The sequence below is a fragment of the Hyla sarda genome, chromosome 7, assembly GCF_029499605.1.
Source record: "Hyla sarda isolate aHylSar1 chromosome 7, aHylSar1.hap1, whole genome shotgun sequence".
Lineage (NCBI taxonomy): Eukaryota > Metazoa > Chordata > Amphibia > Anura > Hylidae > Hyla > Hyla sarda.
In genome coordinates this window covers 131,615,743-131,635,531 of record NC_079195.1, presented here as the reverse complement: position 1 = coordinate 131,635,531, position 19,789 = coordinate 131,615,743, and the positions used below count along the sequence as shown (strand labels likewise).

Here is a 19,789-nt window from a genome sequence, read left to right as displayed (position 1 = left end):
TGATGGCTGACTAAATACTTTTTGCCCCACTGTATCTAGAGAGAGCATGTAGGATTCAGCTATACACAGTATTTAAAAAACAAAACAAAACAAAAAACATACATATATAGATACATAAAGGAATAAAGTACTGTAGCTCCAATTGTGAGCCTCACTTTGTGTATGAAAAAGGCCATAAATATCACTGTGAGTGAAACAAAGTTCCATTACCATAATATTAGGCATTCTATTTAAGGGCACGGATAATAAAATAACTCAATGCCATATTCCAGCTAAAGGTCAATTAAAAACTCTGCCACTGAAAGCGTCATAGGACTCAGATGTCAAGTCACTAAAAGGCGACTTGACCTACAGGTACAATGTATTCTTCATGAAATCAATAAGTCTATCATTTTTCAGCATGGAGCAGACTCTGCGTGTATCTTTGGCATGACATACTGTACAGACAGAAATGCTCTAGCATGTTGAATATACCAGTGCTTTAACTTGACTTACACAGCATTAACCCATTAGCTATCCTGATGAGAAATATTTTCTCGGTTGCTATGATGAACACTGACCTGTCGTGACATCTCTTTATATGATTTATACCAGGTAATCTGTGGGATTCCACAAACATAAATTGTAGTGACTCTTTATTCTAAACGTTTTTCATTCAATGTAAATATATTCTGGGCTTCTCTTCTGGCAGGAACCACTTACATGGATTCAGCCAACACATTCCTCTTTAGATATCACATGTTTTAATGAGATTGCAAAAAAAGGGGAGGAGGGTCGACCCCAGCACTCTAGGGTATTAAACATGATCTACAATATCTTACTGCACTCACAGTAATGCCAGATTATTGATATTACGAGGCTGGGTACCCTTTATCTCTATTGTGTAGAGCTCTAGAAGAGTTAAGTGGGTGCCCCCCCACCCTTTCTCTCCCTCTCTGTCTCTCATTCAAGCCCTTATCCATCTGCAAATCTGCCAACAAGCAACTCTTTAATACAGTGGAGAGGAGGAAAGCTAGTCGCTGACTAACAGGGGACACTGAGTCTGAGACCACATGGGAATCTCCGAAGCCATTCATGCTCTAGGCACAAAGTTTGATATCTAGGAAGAGACATCTTTCAATTTGAAGGAGTCTTAAAGTGCTACTATCATGAAAAGGTTGCTGTCTTGTAGACTGTTCCATGTGACCTACTCCTAGAAGCATGAACTGCTCTGAATGTAGTGAGGAGAGAAACGCAGACTGAGAGGTGTATATCCACAATGGGAGGTAGGTACAAATTTATTCAATATTAGAACATTTGATGGTAATGTACGTGTCATCTATTTGAAGGAGGATATATCATAGGCAGTGACTGACAATTGAATGTATTTTACATTTCTTGAAAAACATCTGTGCTTTGTTTATGTGCAGAAGTGTCAGGAGTAGAACTGAGAATGTTAGGTGAAGTAGAGCTGAATATTTCATTTGGCACAAGTTATTGCGACACCAGAATGTTCTGTATAATCCTGACAATTTAATTGTGAGGTTCATTTTGCAACATACAGTAGGTACTGTTCACATACTGTCATTCAAATGCCGTCTTTAAAGTTAAGACTTTACTTTAAACATTCTTCGAAGCATCATTAAGTATTGGAAATATGAGTATTATCTTTTAACTTTTTAGGCCAGCTTCACACGTGTAAAAAGCGCATTATGCTAGCTTATTTAGCTGCTTTCCGCAAAAAATTATGACAAAAAAATCACTAAAATTACGATTGTAAATAAATTGCACTCCTATTTTTACACTTTGTGATATTGCTTTTAATTATGTATGCGTGCACACATTGCCCTCCAGACATGAATTATATCAATAACAAGTGATTAATATTTATTCCCATGCATATCAGATGGCTTTATTTATTGCATTTCGGAAAAGTTAGATCTATATGGACGCCGCTCTGCTGTTACGGTCTGGGGTGCTCTACGTCCCGTTAAACCCTTTAAGGACCCATGATGTAATGGTACGTCATGAGTCCGCTCCCGTTCTATAATGCGGGGCCACAGCGGGTCGGGCCAAGCCTCTAACAACGTCCGGGACGCGTGGCTAATAGCGCGCGGCACTGATTGCGGTGCCGTGCGCTATTAGCCCTTTAGTGAAAGTAAATCATTGCCGGTTAGCTCAGGGGGCTGTTCGGGATGTCCCCGGAGAAATTGCAGAGCAACTGTGAGACAGCAGGAGGGTCTCCTACGTTGCGTCCTGGGGTCTGATCGTCGAATGACTGCTCAGTGCCTGAGATCCAGGCATGAGCAGTCAAGTGGCAGAATCATTGATCAATGGTTTCCTATGGGGGCTATAACATTGCAAAAAAAAAGTGAAAAAAAAAGTTAATAAACATCATTTAACCCCTTCCCTAATAAAAGTTTGAATCACCCCCGTTCTCCCATTTAAAAAAACAACAATGTAAATAAAAATAAACATATGTGGTATCGCCACGTGCGGAAATTTCCAAATTATAAAAATATATTGTTAATTAAACCACACGGTCAATGACGTATGCGCAAAAAAATTCCAAATTCCAAAATGGTGTATATTTAGATCATGAAAAAAGGGAATAAAAAATGTATAAAAAGATCAATAAGTCTTATCAATACAAAAATGGTACTACTAAAAACTTCAGATCACAGCTCAAAAAATTAGCCCTCATACCGCCTCATATGCGGAAAAATAAAAAAGTTATAGGGGTTAGAAGATGACAATTTTAAACATATAAATTTTTTCCAGAAGTACGACAAAATCAAACCTATATAAGTAGGGTATCATTTTAATCGTATGGACCTACAGAATAAAGTGAAGGTTTCATTTTTACAAAAAAAATGTACTGCGTAGAAACAGAAGCCCCCAAATTTACAAAATGCCTTTTTTTTTTCACTTTTGTCTCACAATGATTTTTTTTTCCATTAGCTCTTTTTGGGTAAAATGACTGATGGCTTTACAAAGTAGAATTGGTGGCGCAAAACATAAGCCATAATATGGATTTTTAGGTGCAAAATTAAAAGAAGGTTTGGAGGAAAAAACGAAAATGCAAAAACGGAAAAAACCCGGGTCCTTAAGCCAAGACAAGTGTGCATAACAGTAGGAGTGAAAGGACGGATCCCTCGCCAGATTTTCTGTATCAAGAACTTCTTTATTTCATATGCATCACAATGATACAGGTAAGCGGGGGGGGATAAAGATGAGATGCACAGTCCACGAGGCGACGACCATTTAGTTCCGGGATGGAACTTCTTCCAGCCTCCTATATGAGGAGGCCAGAAGAAGTTCCATACCGGAACGAAACGGTCGTCGCCTCGTGGACTCTGCGTCTCATCTGCATCCCCCCACCTACCTGCTTACCTGTATCATTGTGATGCATATGAAATAAAGAAGTTCTTCATATGGAAAATCTGTTGAGTGATCCGTCCTTTCACTCCTACTTGAACTGTTATGATTTATATTTATATTGGCACAAATATATTCCATAGTGTTGTTCAGAAAGTGTGCTATCATACTGTCATTCTTTTTTCTCTCTCTGCTATATGATACAACTACATTAGACTTGTATTGTGTTCCTGCCAGTTAGAAATAGTGCTTTGTAGTCTTAAGGTAGTCATACACTGTTAATAGCTGTTGGCCGATGAGCTTGCTTGGGCGACTACTCCAAATGATCACTCTCATATGCATGCACACTCAGTTTTGCTGAGTGTGCATTTTTTCCCAGGGGAAATAGGCCGCTGCCAGACACCTCTGATGGCAGATTATTTCCCTGGAAAAAAAGAGAAATAGGCAATAAATCATTAGATGGTAGGCCATTGCTGCAGAAATTGTCAGGTTAGGCCAGTGGTCGGCAAGCCGCGGCTCGCGAGCCACATGCGGCTCTTTACACGCTTTAATGCGGCTCTTCTGTGTGCCAGGCACCAGCTCCCCTCCCTCCTCTCGGGCTCCCCTCCCTCCTCCCGCACCCTAGCATGGTGGAGCCGAAGCTGTAAGCTCCCGCTCCACCATTCACTAACCTTTCACACACGCTGTGAGTACACAGCGTTTGAGCTGCGGGGACGTGATCCACTAAAGGCCGGCACGATGACGTCACATCATCGCGCCGGCGCCTGGAGGACCCGTCCCCGCGGCCTGCATACTGTAAGTAAGGGTATGCTCAGGGTCCAGGGGATTAGGGAAACAAGATATGCGCCACTGTTAGGAGGGGGATTTAAAAACTTCGGGGGGGGGGGGGGGGGGCAGAGAAAAGGGAATATTTAATGAGGGGCTGCAGGGCAAAGCACAGGGGGCATTATATGTGAAGAGCACATGTCCTGTTCTGTGGCCTTCACATATAATGCCCCCTGTGCTGTGCCACACATATAAATTATATGTGTGGGGCACAGCACAGGGGGCATTATATGTGTGGGGCACAGCACAGGGGGGCATTATATGATATAATGCCCCCTGTTCTGTGCCCCACACATATAATGCCCCCTGTGCTGTGCCCCTCACATATATTGCCCCCTGTGCCCCTCACATATATTGCCCCCTGTGCTGTGCCCCACACATTTAATGCCCCCTGTACTGTGCCCCACACATATAATGCCCCCTGTGCTGTGCCCCTCACATATATTGCCCCCTGTGCTGTGCCACACACATACATTATATGTGTGGGGCACAGCACAGGGGGCATTATATGTGTGGGGCACAAAACAGGGGGCATTAAATCATATAATTCCTCCCCTGTCCTGTGCCCCTCACATATAATGCCCCCTGTGCTGTGCCCTCACATATAATTCCCCCTGTGCTGTGCCCCTCACATATAATGCCCCATCATGTGCCCCTCATATATATAATGCCCCCATCATGCGCCCCTCACATATAATGCCCTCTGTGCTGTGCCCCTCACATATAATGCCCCCTGTGCTGTGCCCTTCACATATAATGCCCCCATTCTTTGTCCCTCACATATAATGCCTCCATTCTTTGCCACTCACATATAATGCCCCCATCATGCGCCCCTCATATATAATGCTCCCTGTGCTGTGCCCTTCACATATAATGCCCCCATCATGCGCCCCTCACATATAATGCCCCCTGTGCTGTGCCCCTCACATATAATGCTCCTGACATGTGCCCCAAACATATAATGCCCCCTGTGCTGTGCCCCTCACATATAATGCCCCCTGAGGGGACAGGACAGGGGGCATTATATGTGAAGGGCACAGCACAGGGGGCATTATATGTGAGGGGCGCATGATGGGGGCATTATATGTGAGGGGCACAGCACAGGGGGCATTATATGTGAGGGGCACACCACGGGGGGCATTATATGTGTGGGGCGCATGAGGGGGGCATAATATGTGCAGGACGCATGATGGGGGCATTATATATGAGGGGCGCATGATGGGGGCATTATATGTGAGGGGCAAAGAATGGGGGCATTATATGTTAAGGGCACAGCACAGGGGTCATTATATGTGTGGGGCACATGACAGGAGCATTATATGTGAGGGGCACAGCACAGAGGGCATTATTATGTGAGGGGAACAGGACGGGTCATAATTTTTATATGTAGGGGCACAAGATGGGGCATTATTACTATATGTGAAGGCACAGAGTGTTTTGCATTTCAGAAGTATAGTGTATACTATGAGCAATTTCTGGGGTGGTACGTTTTTTAGGGGCCACAACACATTACGGTATTTTACTCAGAGGGTGCACTGCACAGCAAGTTATATTCAGAGAATGCAGTGTGTGGTAGTATTATATTTAGAGGGCACAGTGTGTGGTAGTATTATATTCAGTGGGTACAGTGTGTGAAAGTATTATATTTAGACGGTGCAGTGTGTGATAGTATTATATTTAGAGGGTGCAGTGTGTGATAGTATTATATTCAGTGGGTACAGTGTGTGGTAGTATTATATTCAGTGGGTACAGTGTGTGAAAGTATTATATTTAGAGGGTGCAGTGTGTGATAGTATTATATTCAGTGGGTACAGTGTGTGATAGTATCATATTCAGAGGGTGAAACTAAAAACAGTGTACCAAATAAATTTCAATCGTGGTTTTGGCGAGATTTGGCTCAGTTGAAAAAAAAGGTTGCCCACCACTGGGTTAGGCAGACCTATATTTATAACATGAAGTCACCTTTACCCTAAAGCCTTCTATATGCTTGTTTTGTCTTGTTTCAGTGTTATATGAATAAATAACATTTACATTCATAAAGTGAAATGTTGTGTATGTAATACACAATCCTTCATAGTTTTACAGTGATGTAGTGTGGAAAAGGTAGGGCTGAGATTATTATGTTTAGATTCAGGTATTAGTTGGCTAAAAGATACATCCATACATAGGACTTACCTACATGTGTACAAATTATCAGTTGATGTTGAAAGTACCTGTAAACCGGAAGGAAAAAACACTTGCTCTATAGTGCCACCTATTGATAGTAGGTTCTAGTGTTGAGCGGCATAGGCCATATTCGAATTTGCGATATTTCACGAATATATGGACGAATATTCGTCATATATTCGCTACATTTGCATATTCCTAATATTCACGTTTTATTTTCGCATATGAGAACATTAGCATATACAAAAATTTGCATATGCGGAAATTCGCATATGCGGAAATTAGCATATGTAAATTTTTGCATATGCGAAAATTTGCACGGCAGTCTCACACAGTAGTTTTAGAGCCTTCTTTACACCACACAAGCTGGAAGCAGAGAGAGATGATCACTGTGATGTGTACAGTGAAAAAAAAAAACACGAATATTCGTAATTGCGAATATATAGTGCTATATCGTGAATAAAATTTGCATTGCGAGAGCAACACTAGTAGGTTCCCTGCAAGTCATTATTCAATCCCTAAAAGAGCCTCAAAACATGGTTAAAGGGGTTATCCAGGAAAAAACTTATATATATATATATATATATATATATATATATATATATCAACTACCTCCAGAAAGTTAAACAGATTTGTAAATTACTTCTATTAAAAAATCTTCATCCTTTAAGTACTTATGAGCTGCTGAAGTTGAGTTGTTCTTTTCTGCCTAAGTGCTCTCTGATGACACCTGTCTCTGGAACTGCCCTGTTTAGAAGTAAATCCCCATAGCAAACCTCTTCTACTCTGTGCAGTTCCCGAGACAAGCAGATATTTCACCAGAGAGCGCTGTTGACAGACAGAAAACAACAACTCAACTTCAGCAGCTGATAATTATTGAAAGGATTAAGATTTTTTTTAATAGAAGTAATTTACAAATCTGTTTAACTTTCTGGAGCCAGTTGATATATATATATAAAAATAAGTTTTTTCCTGGAATACCCCTTTAATGATGGGCAAGAACCCAGAACAGCTTGCTACAGATGGGTCATTTTCCAAGTGATTAGTTCGGCTAAAGGGGTCAAGCATTGGCTCTCAAATAAGAGCACTACAGAGCCACCTGATTTTTGGAGGAGGGCTACTTTGAGTTTTCTAAGAAAGCATTGGACTATAATATGTGACCTATCAGGCAGTGCCTAACTCCCTAGACCAGCTAGCTGATCTTTCGAAGGAGATGCATTAGCCTCACAGCCTGCCCCCTTTAGCTAAAACAAAAGATTGTTAAAGATCCTGGTGCAATGGCAACCAACATCGTAAAACACAACTTTATAGTGTATTTACACTTGAAGTATTCTGTTTATATTTTATGCACAGGTTTTGAAGCTGCATATTTCAATGTAAACTAAATGACTGAACACAACTTCAAATCTGCAGCTTCAAATTCTGAACATCAAATATGCACAGGATACTTTACATGTCAATACACTCTTAAGAATTATCCTTCAACATTTTTATTATTGGCACCACAAATTATATTGCATTGAACATGCATCCATTGTCTGCACAATACTTGAGCCTTATAATAGGCGGTATAACAAGCACTGATCTACAAGATTGCATAACACATCAGCCCGTGTATCAGGGCACTTAGAAAAAGTATGAAAATAGCTCACCTTCAGCTATCTCAGGGCATCTAAAGGTAACTGCCATGTCAATGTCAATGTCAATGTCAATATCAATGTCAATATAATGTCAATATCCTTGAAACATGACTAGGGATTTCAGCCAAGTCAGAATCTGCTCTGAAATTTAGAGGACCCCTTTGTAGACCGCTGTCTCGGGGTCTTGCATATAAGAGTATTAACTGGCTAGATAAAGGGGTACTTATCCAAAGGATAGGGGATAAGATGTCTGATCGCCCGTGATCTCCAGCATAGCACCCCAGTCATCCGTGAACGGAGCAAACTCTGCTCTGTGCCGGATAACTGGCGACTACAGCCACAATGCCCCCTCCATTCTTGTCTATGGGAGGAGGCATGACAGTTACATACTAGCCGTCACACCCCTTCTCAAAGACATGAATGGAGGGGAAGTGACGTCACAAACACAGAAGCTCCAAGCCGCCGCCGTTGTTGGCCCAGAGAATGCCAGTATCCCCAGTGGCAGGACCCCCGCGATCAGACATCTTATCCACTATTTTTGGGATAGGGGATAAGAGGTTTTCTGGTGGAGTACCCCTTTAAGCCTTTGAGGTGGCTCTCAGCATTTGATTGTTGTATCTCTGCTTCTCCCATAGAGACAAATTGTGGAAAGAAAGTCCCTCTTTAGTAAGGATATCACAGATGCAAGATGGTAAAACTAATGGTATAGTTTCACCAATTTGGGGCTTAAACACCCTTCTTCAGATTGGTAACTCCCATAGAGACACATGGAGGGGGGTGTCAGCCACTGATTCGTTATCAGATAGTGATAAGATAATAGTAATTCTAAAGTGAGACGACAACCATTGCAGTGAGTGGCGCACGGTAGAGAAATCTCAATGGCTGCCTGATGCTTGTTTAACAAGCCTATTACATGGCTCGGTAATCGGGTGGGCAGGGCTGCATGAACGATCGCTGGATCATTTACTTTCATCAGTCATCAGCTGCACATCCTTACACAGGGCAATGTGCATCCAACCAACAAGGAATTTTTAACATGTGAAAACAAAGCGCTCAGCGGATGAACGAATGTCTTCTGGCTAATCTGCTAAATACCTGGCCTACTACACAGAGAGAAAAGGGCCAGATCAGCCGATAATTCCCCCGTGTAATAAGGCCCCTAGTATCACTTCACAAGCATTAATGACAATAGTAAACAATGTTATTGGAGAGAATACTGCATTTGACATATGGGGAAGTAGGGCCAGAGACTGATGAAAGGTAACAGAATGTAAACAGGAACATGTGTAGTGGAAACATTGTGACAATGGACTGTAAATTACATTGACCGAGGTCTTATTAACCTTTTCTAACAGAGCTTCTGGTAAAAATTGGATTGGAAACATTGTAGTCAGGCTAACAATTACCTGTCATCCAGGAAAGGTCACATGCCCTGGTATAGGAAAGGATGTTCTAAATGGAAAGATGAGAACAGAGGAAACAAATAACCAATAACACACACATAGAGATGGTCTACTTACACATACTGAATGTAAACTAATAAAAGGAAAACCTTTGGTATACTATTCATCATGAGGATGGTATTTACATTCAGCTCTTCATTTTTCTTAGTGTCCGACCTGATCTGAATAGACAGACAATAAGGACATTCATTTACAGTATATATATATATATATATATATATATATATATACATTCACTGCTCTTATGACAGCACTGAATTGTTGAAAGACATGGTAAAAGCATTGTCATAGAAAACCTCCATGAGGTATTGGTTTTTGCATATTTTTAAGACTATATTTTTTAACACTCTCTTACTGAATCTTTAGATAGCACATGTTAGAGATTTCCTTTAGAAAATATTCAAGACTGATGTGCACCATACGTATGCCCCTAGAAAAAAATGTTTATATATGAACTGGCTCCAGAAATTTAATCAGATTTGTAAATAACTTCTATTAAAAAATCTTAATCCTTTCAGTACTTATGAGCTGCTGAAGTTGAGCTGTTCTTTTCTGTCTCAGTGCTCTCTGATGACACATGTCTCGGGAACTATCCAGAGTAGAAGCAAATCCCCATAGCAAACCTCTTCTACTCTGTGCAGTTCCCGAGACAAGCAGAGATGTCAGCAGAGAGCACTGTTGCCAGACAGATAAGAACAACTCAACTTCAGCAGCTGATAATTATTGGAAGGATTAAGATTTTTTAATAGAAGTAATTTACAAATCTGTTTAACTTTCTGGAGCCAGTTGATGGAATACCCCTTTAATGGACAAACAATGCTAAAATGTAGAAATCTAGCATATATTTGGTCAGTATATGACAGGATCGCACTACAAGAAAAACATATATAGGGGGAGATTTATCATCGTTGCTTTGGTAACAAATTCTGTAGGCATTTTTTTTTTGCTTTAGTTTGGCATGTATGGCACATTTATCATACTATCACGGGGGGGGGGGGGTAATAAATTTGGCTTACATAAGCAAAAACCAATAAATCACTTTTGAATACAATTTTTAGCACACATAAGCAAGAACCAAATAATTACTTCAGAACACAAATTAGCAGCTTTGAAAAAAATGTGATATATATATATATATATATATGTGTGTGTGTGTGTGTGTGTGTGTGTTTATTACATTTTTTTACCACTTTTTCCCTCTAAATGTACTCATTTATTCTATTTTATTTATTTTTTTTTACTTCTCATTTCAGATCTGTGTATCCTGTGGATTACTTTAGATTTGGAGGACTACGGTGACCAGTGTTTTTTTTTTTTGTTTAATGTTAATAAAATGGTTAACGAGGGCTTTTGGGGGAGTGTTTTTTGGGGAATAATTTTTTTTTAAAATGTGTTGTGTTTTTTATTTACTTTACAGGCTTAGTAGTGGAAGCCGTCTCATAGAGGGAATACATTACTAAGCCGGGCTTAGTGTTAGCCACAAAAACAGCTATCGCTAACCCCCAATTATTACCCTGGTACCCACCACCACAGTGGTGCTGGGAAGAGACAAAAATCGCACTCCTGGGCCTAGGTGGTAACAGGCTGGCATTATTTAGGCTGGGAAGGGCCAGTAACAATGGTCCTCACCCTCCCTGGTAACGTCAGGCTGTTGCTGTTTGGTTGGTATTTGTGAGAATAAAAATAGGTGGAATATGCTTTTTTTTTGCATAAATAATTATATATAAAAAAAAATGCATAGGGTCCCCCCTATTTTTATTTTCAGCCAAATCTCAACCAAGCAGCAACAGCCTGACGTTACCAGGGTGGGCGAGGACCATTGTTATTGGCCCTCCCCAGCCTAAATAACGCCAGCCTGTTACCACCTAGGCCCAGGAGCACCATTTTTGATGCTCCGGACCTGTTGGTACTGGCTCTTCCTGGCACCCCTGTGGCGGTGGGTACCGGGGTAATAATTGGGTGTTAGCGTTACCTGTAATTGGGGCTAACGCTAAGCCCCGGCTTAGTAATGGATTCTACCTATAAGACAGCTTCCACTACTAAGCCTGTCAAGTAAATAAAAAATAAAAAAACACAACACCTTGTTGTATTCCATGTATTCCAAAAAACACTCCCCCACAAGCCCGTGTTAACCATTTTATTAACATTGAACAGAAAGAAAAAAAAATGCTGATCATCAAAGCAGTCCTCCGAATCCATAGTAGTCCACAGGATACATGGATCTTGAATGAGAAAAAAAGAAAAAACTAGAAAAATAGGTTAATACATTTATTGTCACACGCCCACGCATCTCCTGTGCCACACTACTACAACTCCCAGCATGCCCTTACAGTAAGGACATGCTGGGAGTTGTAGTCATGTGGTGCGGGAGATGTGTGGGCAAGTGACAAGCTTGTCACCTACCCACCCCCCCTGCATGACTACAACTCCCAGCATGCCCTTACAGTAAGGGCATGCTGGGAGTTGTAGTTGTGCAGCAGAGGGCAGGTGACAAGCTTGGGCCATCCTTCAGCATGGGCGGCTGCAGAGTGATGCCAGCCTGGGCTCCTTTTAACATATAACTTAGCCGCAGAGTTTTAGTCGAACTGTAATATCAAATTTCCCGCCTGGTCCAGTGATTGGCTGCTCAATCACGGGACCCAGCAGGGAATGTGAAAATAAATTAGGGACTCCAAAAACTCTGCGGCGCCGAGGTATGTTAAAGGAGCCCAGGCTGACATCACTCTGCAGTCGCTCTGGCTCCATCTGATTCTATCATTCACTCAATGATGGGGGCACTGATTTACATCCCCCCTTGTCTCCTACCTGCCCGTGCTGCACATTTCCCGCCTGCTACAAGACTACAACTCCCAGCATGTAAGGTCATTCTGGGAGTTGTAGTCTTGCAACAGGTAGCAGACAGATGGGAGATGTGCGGTACGGGCGGGTGGGAGACAAGGTGGGGATGTAAATCAGTGTGATCCCTGATCAGGTAGTCAGAAAAGCAGAAACATAAGTAACATTCAAGCTGGAGTAGATTCCTGGAGCTTGTTAATCAGATGCGTCTAGATCTGCGACAGTCGCAGTTGATAAATCAGGGTGCACTGGAAAGTGAAAAGTGAAAAAATGTCTACGTGAGCAAGATGTCAAGATGAGCGGTGGGATGTAAACAAAAAAAAAGTCGCACACAGCATGTCCATTCGCCCAAAAGCAGGCATCTAGCGACTACATTTGGGCCACTTCCCACTCCTATACATTAATTTTCTTATACTGAATAGTACAGTCTACTCTGTTTTTGAGTACAGCAAGGTAAATGTGGATGAGTGAGATGTGTCCCGAACTTAGTCTTCAACTGACCACATACAGGCTATTAAAGGGGTAGTCCAGTACTGAAAAACTTATCCCCCATCCTAAGGATAGGGGATACATTTCAGATTGCAGGGGTTTTGACCACTGGGGCCCCCCGCGATCTCCTGTATGGGGCCCCGTCTCGCTGGCCAGATAGCGGGTGTTTACCACAGCACAAATCGGTGGCTGACATGCCCCCTCAATACAACACTATGGCAGATACGGAGATTGCCGAAGGCCATAGAGTTGTATTGAGGGGGCGTGTCAGCCGCTTCGTGCGGTGGTCAACACTCCCCCCTTCCTGCGGGCTGCCGGGGCCCCGTACATGAGATCTCGGGGGCCCCCACCGGTTGGACCCCTCTTGATCTGAAACTTATCCCCTATCCTTAGGATAGGGAATAAGTTTTTCAGCACTGGATATCTCCTTTAAACTCAATGGACTCACTGCTGTTCATCATAGTACTAATCTACATCCCCTAATTGACATACAAACTGCGGGGTGGTCAGGTTCCTAAACTAACTGTATGTTTCTAGCATGTTTCTTAAGTCCTGTTAATTATAATGAAACCTGTGCATAAAATCCACTGGGTGTCATACATTTGTCCTGGCAGTCAAGTGTGGTGCTGCATCTCTCTAAAATATGTAGATCTGAGAGGAAAGTAACCTTAGATAATTGAATAATGACGAAGATAATTCCTAATAATTATATTATATCTCATATTTCCCATAGGTAGAAAAACATACAAGCTCCTATGGGGTGTTCACCTCGCTGTTCTCCTGGCTGGATGCATGTCTCATTCCAACCTTCCACTGTCTGATGAATATAGAAAGATTTATTTCAACCCTTATCACTCCCTTATTCTACCAGATGGCCGGGAAACCACAATCTACCTGTTGAAGGATATCACAAAAAGGTAAGAGGACATTATGCGTGTGTTCAGCTCAGCTGTCATTTAAGCATATAACAGTCTGCTGACATATCCTATATTGCTGGACGCCCTTGAATCTTTAGTTACATTGACAAATGACCCCACATGCAAGAAGCTATGAATGGTCGTAAGATGTCCATACTTTAGGCTCCTGGATGCATCGGGGCAGAATTTGGAAGAAAGATCTGTTGGAGTAGTACAAAACAGATTATAAATAAGGAGACATTACTAACACGATTTTATAGCCAGCCTTTAAAAGGGATATTCATTGCTCGCTAAGAAGGCTCAACAACCCCTTGCAGCCAACTTGCTGCTGCAATAAGTGATGTGATCAACAAGCCCAAAAAAAACTAAGCCGTTTGTTTTACGCACTTGTATAACTCCTGTTGACTTTGTTGACTAGCAATGTGAGCTACATATGGTACATACCTTGGAGATGTACTTGTAGCAGTATTACCGTATATACTCGAGTATAAGCCGACCCAAATATAAGCCGAGGCCCCTAATTTCACCCCAAAAACCCAGGAAAAGTTATTGACTCCACTATAAGCCTAGGGTGGGAAATACATCATCCCCCCATGTAATCATCCAGACCCCGGTCATTATCACCCCCGTCATTATCACCCTCATCATCATCACCCCATCATCATCACCCCGTCATCATCACCCAATCATCATCACCCTGTCATCATCCCCCTCATCATCATCCCCCCCTTCATCATCACCGCCAGTCAATCCCTTCAGTGGTCTTCAACCTGCGTACCTCCAGATGTTTCAAAACTACAACTCCCAGCATGCCCGGACAGCCGATGGCTGTCCGGGCATGCTGGGAGTTGTAGTTTTGCAACATCTGGAGGTCCGCAGGTTGAAGACCACTGAAGGGATTGACAGGCGGAGAGTTCACTTGAGTATAAGCCGAGGGGGGCGTTTTCAGAACGAAAAATTGTGCTGAAAAACTGGGCTTATACTCGAGTATATACAGTAGTTGGATATTGTTTACTACTTGTTTAGACTACTTTATATAGGGAACTGACCCTGAACAATATAAGAACTATCATTTTTACAGCACTACTTTTATCATTTTAGTCTCCAGTTTTATCATATGTATAAATTTGAGTATTAACTGTCCTCTTGTTTTGAGACTTGACAGAGCCACTGCCCCCCAGTCCTCTTACTGTACTGCCATATCAATTAGCGCTTTAACAAAAAGCAGGCATGGAAGGGCACACAAGGGAACAAGCGAACCATCAGACTATGATAATTGATATGTTTCAGATGTTGAAAAGTCATGTTATATCCCATAATGGAGTTGACACTGTGTTCTTCATGTCTGGAGACTTAGGCTAGAATATATGATCCATTAGTTGATTTTTGAAAACTCCTTTAATATCTTGCTATTCCCACCTGAAAGAATGAAGCCAACTTTCGTTCTTTCTCATATATCATGTTGGCAGTGACATAGGATTTTCACTAAATATGGAATCAATTCACATTGAAAAGTTTAACTTGAGACAAAAAACAGACCCCTGGATAACCATGATGCATATGTTGTTTGATGCTGTCCATGATGGTCACAAGTGGGTCTCGTGAGGTGGAAGCTGCTGAAAGAGCATAGTAAAATGTATGGTCTTCGTCAATAAAGATGACTTTTTACTATATGATAAATAGCATCTGACATCTGAGTTTGTGTCTATAGAACATGTTCTGGATTAGCAGAGTAACTATTCCCCTTGTCCCCTTACCCTTAAAGGTCTTTTCATTACAGATCCGTCAGTACCATTAACTTCTGGGGTTGTTTGCTCTCCTTTCCTAGATTGTATTTTTTACAGATGAGCAGTTTAGTAGGGTGGAAACTGAAGATGCTTTCTGTTCTAGATTAAAATTCACTGGAACTAAGACACGTTTGTAAGGTTTGTCAATACAAAGAAAGATTATGCAATAGAAGGGAAAATAAATAAGGTAATGCTAAAAATGTCATGTGAAAAGTGGCCATTGGTCTCCACCATTGCTTTGTCACCTTTTTTTTTTTGGGGGGGGGGGGGGGCTTTTTGGCTTTATAAGCATTTTTGAATGGTGTCTTTTTATAAATACTATTTTTATTTGGGTTTTCATGTCCCATAAAGCAGCCAATGAAAAAACTCTTTGAAAAAAGGCCTAGGAACCAAGAACACAAATGAAAGGAAAAAAAAAGTCACAAAAAAAGAAGAGTTGCTTGTAGTATGTTATGTCACTGTTGCCTTTCAGAAAAAAATGTGACTTTAGCATTTTTTGCAAAAAACAAAACAAAACAAAAAAACATTATAGGAAAACATGGTGCAGAAGCACAGTGTTTTCCTAAAAATGTTATTTTGTAGGTATTTGAAATGCAATGATTTTGGCAAAAAAGTCTTCTGTAAAAAAAAAGCACTTTGCAGAGGCGCCATACAGGGCACCATAGCACGTTGAGTGCCTTTTTTTGAACATTGCTCAACATATGGCTGATTCACTGTATACCATGGACTGTAAGGTGTTTACTATGTTTTTTCTATCCGTCTTTTTTTTTCGTGAGTTAAGGAATTATTAGTTCCAACTCAAGTAGAAGAAACTAACTCCGGGATTTCTGCCAGTCTACAGCAATGGTTTCAGCATTTTTGCTTTACAGCCAGTTGAGTTAACCATTGAACTACATCTGCATATATTTAGTTTCTGTCGACTGATGCACAATCCAATGATGTCATAGTTCAGTTTATCCTTTATTCTATGGCTACTATTAAACTTTCTGGAATTTGAACATTTGTCTCCAAGCTATGTGTGTTTATTGTAAGATTTCCATTACCCTGTATTGTAAACAATGTTAAACAGTGTTTTCAGATTACGCTAGATATAGATCAGAAAGGGCTATTCAGTTTGTCACATAATATTCACCAATTATTATCTCAATGTTTAGATATATCTCTTATTATTTAATATATTCAATCATGTTTGATCATTATCTTTACTAGACTTCATGGACCCCAAAGAACAATGTGCTTTGCATCTGTTCTGCAGCAGATGGGATTCCTACATTATAATAGTGATGCTTTATTTATATGGCGCATACAGTTTCTGCAGCACTGTATATTACACTTGATCCCTGTCCCCATAGGGGCTCACAATCCAAATGTACCTATCAGTATTGAAATGTAGGATAAAACCAGTGGCATGTCCAGCTTTTGGGGGGGCACACTGGGGGCCAGAAAAAAAGTAGGGAGGCAGTTATAATAACATTACATTTATACATTGTGGGCACATACACTGCTCAAAAAAATAAAAGGAACACTAAGATAACAATAAGATAACACATCCTGAATGATGTGAATGACAGATCTGAATGAATGAACAAATCGTATGAAATACTTTCGTCTTTACATAGTTGAATGTGCTGACAACAAAATCACACAAAATGATCAATGGAAATCAAATTTATCAACCCATTGAGGTCTGGATATGGAGTCACACTCAAAATCAAAGTGGAAAACCACACTACAGGCTGATCCAACTTTGTTGTAATGTCCTTGAAACAAGTCAAAATGAGGCTCAGTATTGTATGTGGCCTCCACGTGTCCGTATGACCTCCCTACAATGCCTGGACATGCTACTGATGAGATGGTGGATGGTCTCCTGAGGATGTCCTTCCAGAACTGGACTAAAGCATCCACAAACTCCTGGACAGTCTGTGATGCAATGTGGTGAGACATGATGTCCCAGATGTGTTCAATCGGATTCAGGTCTGGGGAACAGGTGGGCCAGTCCGTAGAATCAATGCCTTCCTCTTGCCGGAACTGCTGACACACCCCAACCACATGACGCCTAGCATTGTCTTGCATTAAGAGGAACCCAGGGCCAACCGCACCAGCATATGGTCTCACAAGGGGTCTGAGGATCTCATCTCGGTACCTAATGGCAGTAAGGCTAGCTCTGGCAAGCACATGGAGGGCTGTGCGGCCTCCCAAAGAAATGCCACCCCACACCATTACTGACCCACCGCCAGACCGGTCATGCTGGAGGATGTTCTCTGGCAAATTCCAAATGTCCTGCATGGTGTTGGGCTGTAAGAACAACACCCACCTGTGGACGTAGGGCCCTCATTCCACCCTTATGGAGACTGTTTCTGACCATTTGAGTGGACACATGCACATTTTTGGCCTGCTGGAGGTCATTTTGCTGGGCTCTGGCAGTGCTCCTCCTGCTCCTCCTTGTACAAAGGCGCAGGTAGCGGTCCTGCTGCTGGGCTGCTGCCCTCCTACGGCCTCCTCCACATCTCCTGATGTACTGGCCTGTCTCCTGGCAGTGCCTCCCTGCTCTGGACACTATGCTGACAGACACTTCTTGTCACAGCTCGCATTGATGTGCCATCCTGGATGAGCTGCACTACCTGAGCCACTTGTGTGGGTTGTAGACTCCGTTTCATACTACCACTAGAGTGAAAGCACCACCAGCATTCAAAAGCAACCAAAACATCAGCCAGGAAGCATAGGAATTGAGAAGTGGTTTGTGGTCACCACATACTGAACCACTCCTTTATTGGGGGTTTCTTGCTAATTGCCTACCATTTCTACCTGTTGTCTGTTCCATTTGCACAACAGCATGTGAAATTGATTGTCAATCAGTGTTGCTTCCTGAGTGGACAGTGTGATTTCACAGAAGTGTGATTGACTTGGAGTTACATTGTTTTGTGCAAGTGTTCCCTTTATTTTATTGAGCAGTGTATTATCTTTCTGAGCTATGGGCTGAATGGGTGGAGTTAGACCCTGAAGCTCCTATGGACTTCAAAGGAAGCTTTTGGATTTATTCATGTAGAAAAGAAGGGACATGTCACTTATTTTCTGAGCAGTTTTCAAAGCTATCACCATATGCTGTTTTGCACAGATATTAGTGCAGTTTCTGCACAAAAAAACATGTAGTCTATGTGAACATACCTTTGTCTCATAATATTAAGTTAGCCCGCACTATATTGGAAAACAGATAGGTTAGAGTCTGACTTCTGGAACCTCTTCCAAACCTGAGAATGTAGACACAGTTGTCCCTGGAGTGAATGGTGCGGACCACACCTGTGCAGCCACTGCTCCAAACATTATCTATTGGGCTGCAGAACATTTTCATGCTCAGGCGTGGTCCACACCATTTCTTCTGGGGACAATTATATCCCTATCCTCAGGATTGGTGGAGGTGCCAGCAGCCAGACCCCCACTATTCTGCTTGTTATCTCCTATACTGCGGATAGAGAATAATTTAATGAAATGGGTTTATCACTGCTGCTTTAGCCTATAAAACAGTGGTCTCCAAACTTTAGACCTCCAGTAAGTCTAGACAGCCAACAGATGTCATCTCTCAGCATGCCTAAACTCCCTGTCCTACACACAATGCGGGAGATATATCAAAACATGTCCAGAGGAAAAGTTGCTGAGTTGAGCATAGCAACCAATCAGATCGCTTCTTTCATTTTGCAGAGGCCTTGTTAAAAATGAAAGAAGAAATTTGATTGGTTGCTATGGGCAACTCTGCAACTTTTCCTCTGGACAAGTTTTGATAAATCTCCCCCAATGAAACAGTCCACCAGCACTACTTAGCAGAAGCCATATATCACCATATATCACCATTCATATTAGCATCATACGGTTACTGACCAAACTTTATACTGAGACCAAAATTACCAATAATACCAGTACACAAGGAGGAAATTATTACTATACATATTACCATCATACTGTTCCTGACCATATCCTGTATACTGAGACTGCTATTACCAATAATACCAGTATATACAAGGAGGAATATTACTGCCATACAAATTACCATCATACCGTTACTGACTCAATCCTGTATACTGACCAATATTACCAATAATACCAGTATACCAGAAGGAATACTATCGCTAGACATATTACAGTCATACTGTTACTGACGCAATCCTGTATACTGAGACCGATATTACCAATAATACCAGTATACAAGAAGGAATACTATCGCTAGACATATTACAGTCATACTGTTACTGACCCAATCCTGTATACTGACCAATATTATCAGTATACAAGGAGGAATATTATCATCAGTCATATTA

General features: G+C 41.6%; 1 protein-coding gene across 2 annotated transcripts in view; it reads left to right on the top strand.

The window, feature by feature from the left end:
* The first annotated feature begins 947 nt into the window (after nucleotides 1-947).
* The window catches only part of LOC130281861 (protein NDNF-like), a 45,580-nt gene continuing 26,738 nt past the window's right edge, over nucleotides 948-19,789 (top strand). The window contains exons 1-2 of one of the 2 annotated variants that reach the window (XM_056529595.1): nucleotides 948-1,265; nucleotides 13,513-13,692. In XM_056529595.1, the coding sequence (XP_056385570.1) occupies nucleotides 13,568-13,692 (125 nt within the window). In that variant the 5' untranslated portion in view covers nucleotides 948-1,265; nucleotides 13,513-13,567. Of the gene's footprint in view, nucleotides 1,270-13,512; nucleotides 13,693-19,789 lie in introns of both variants that reach the window. The other variant, XM_056529594.1, reaches the window with a different exon arrangement.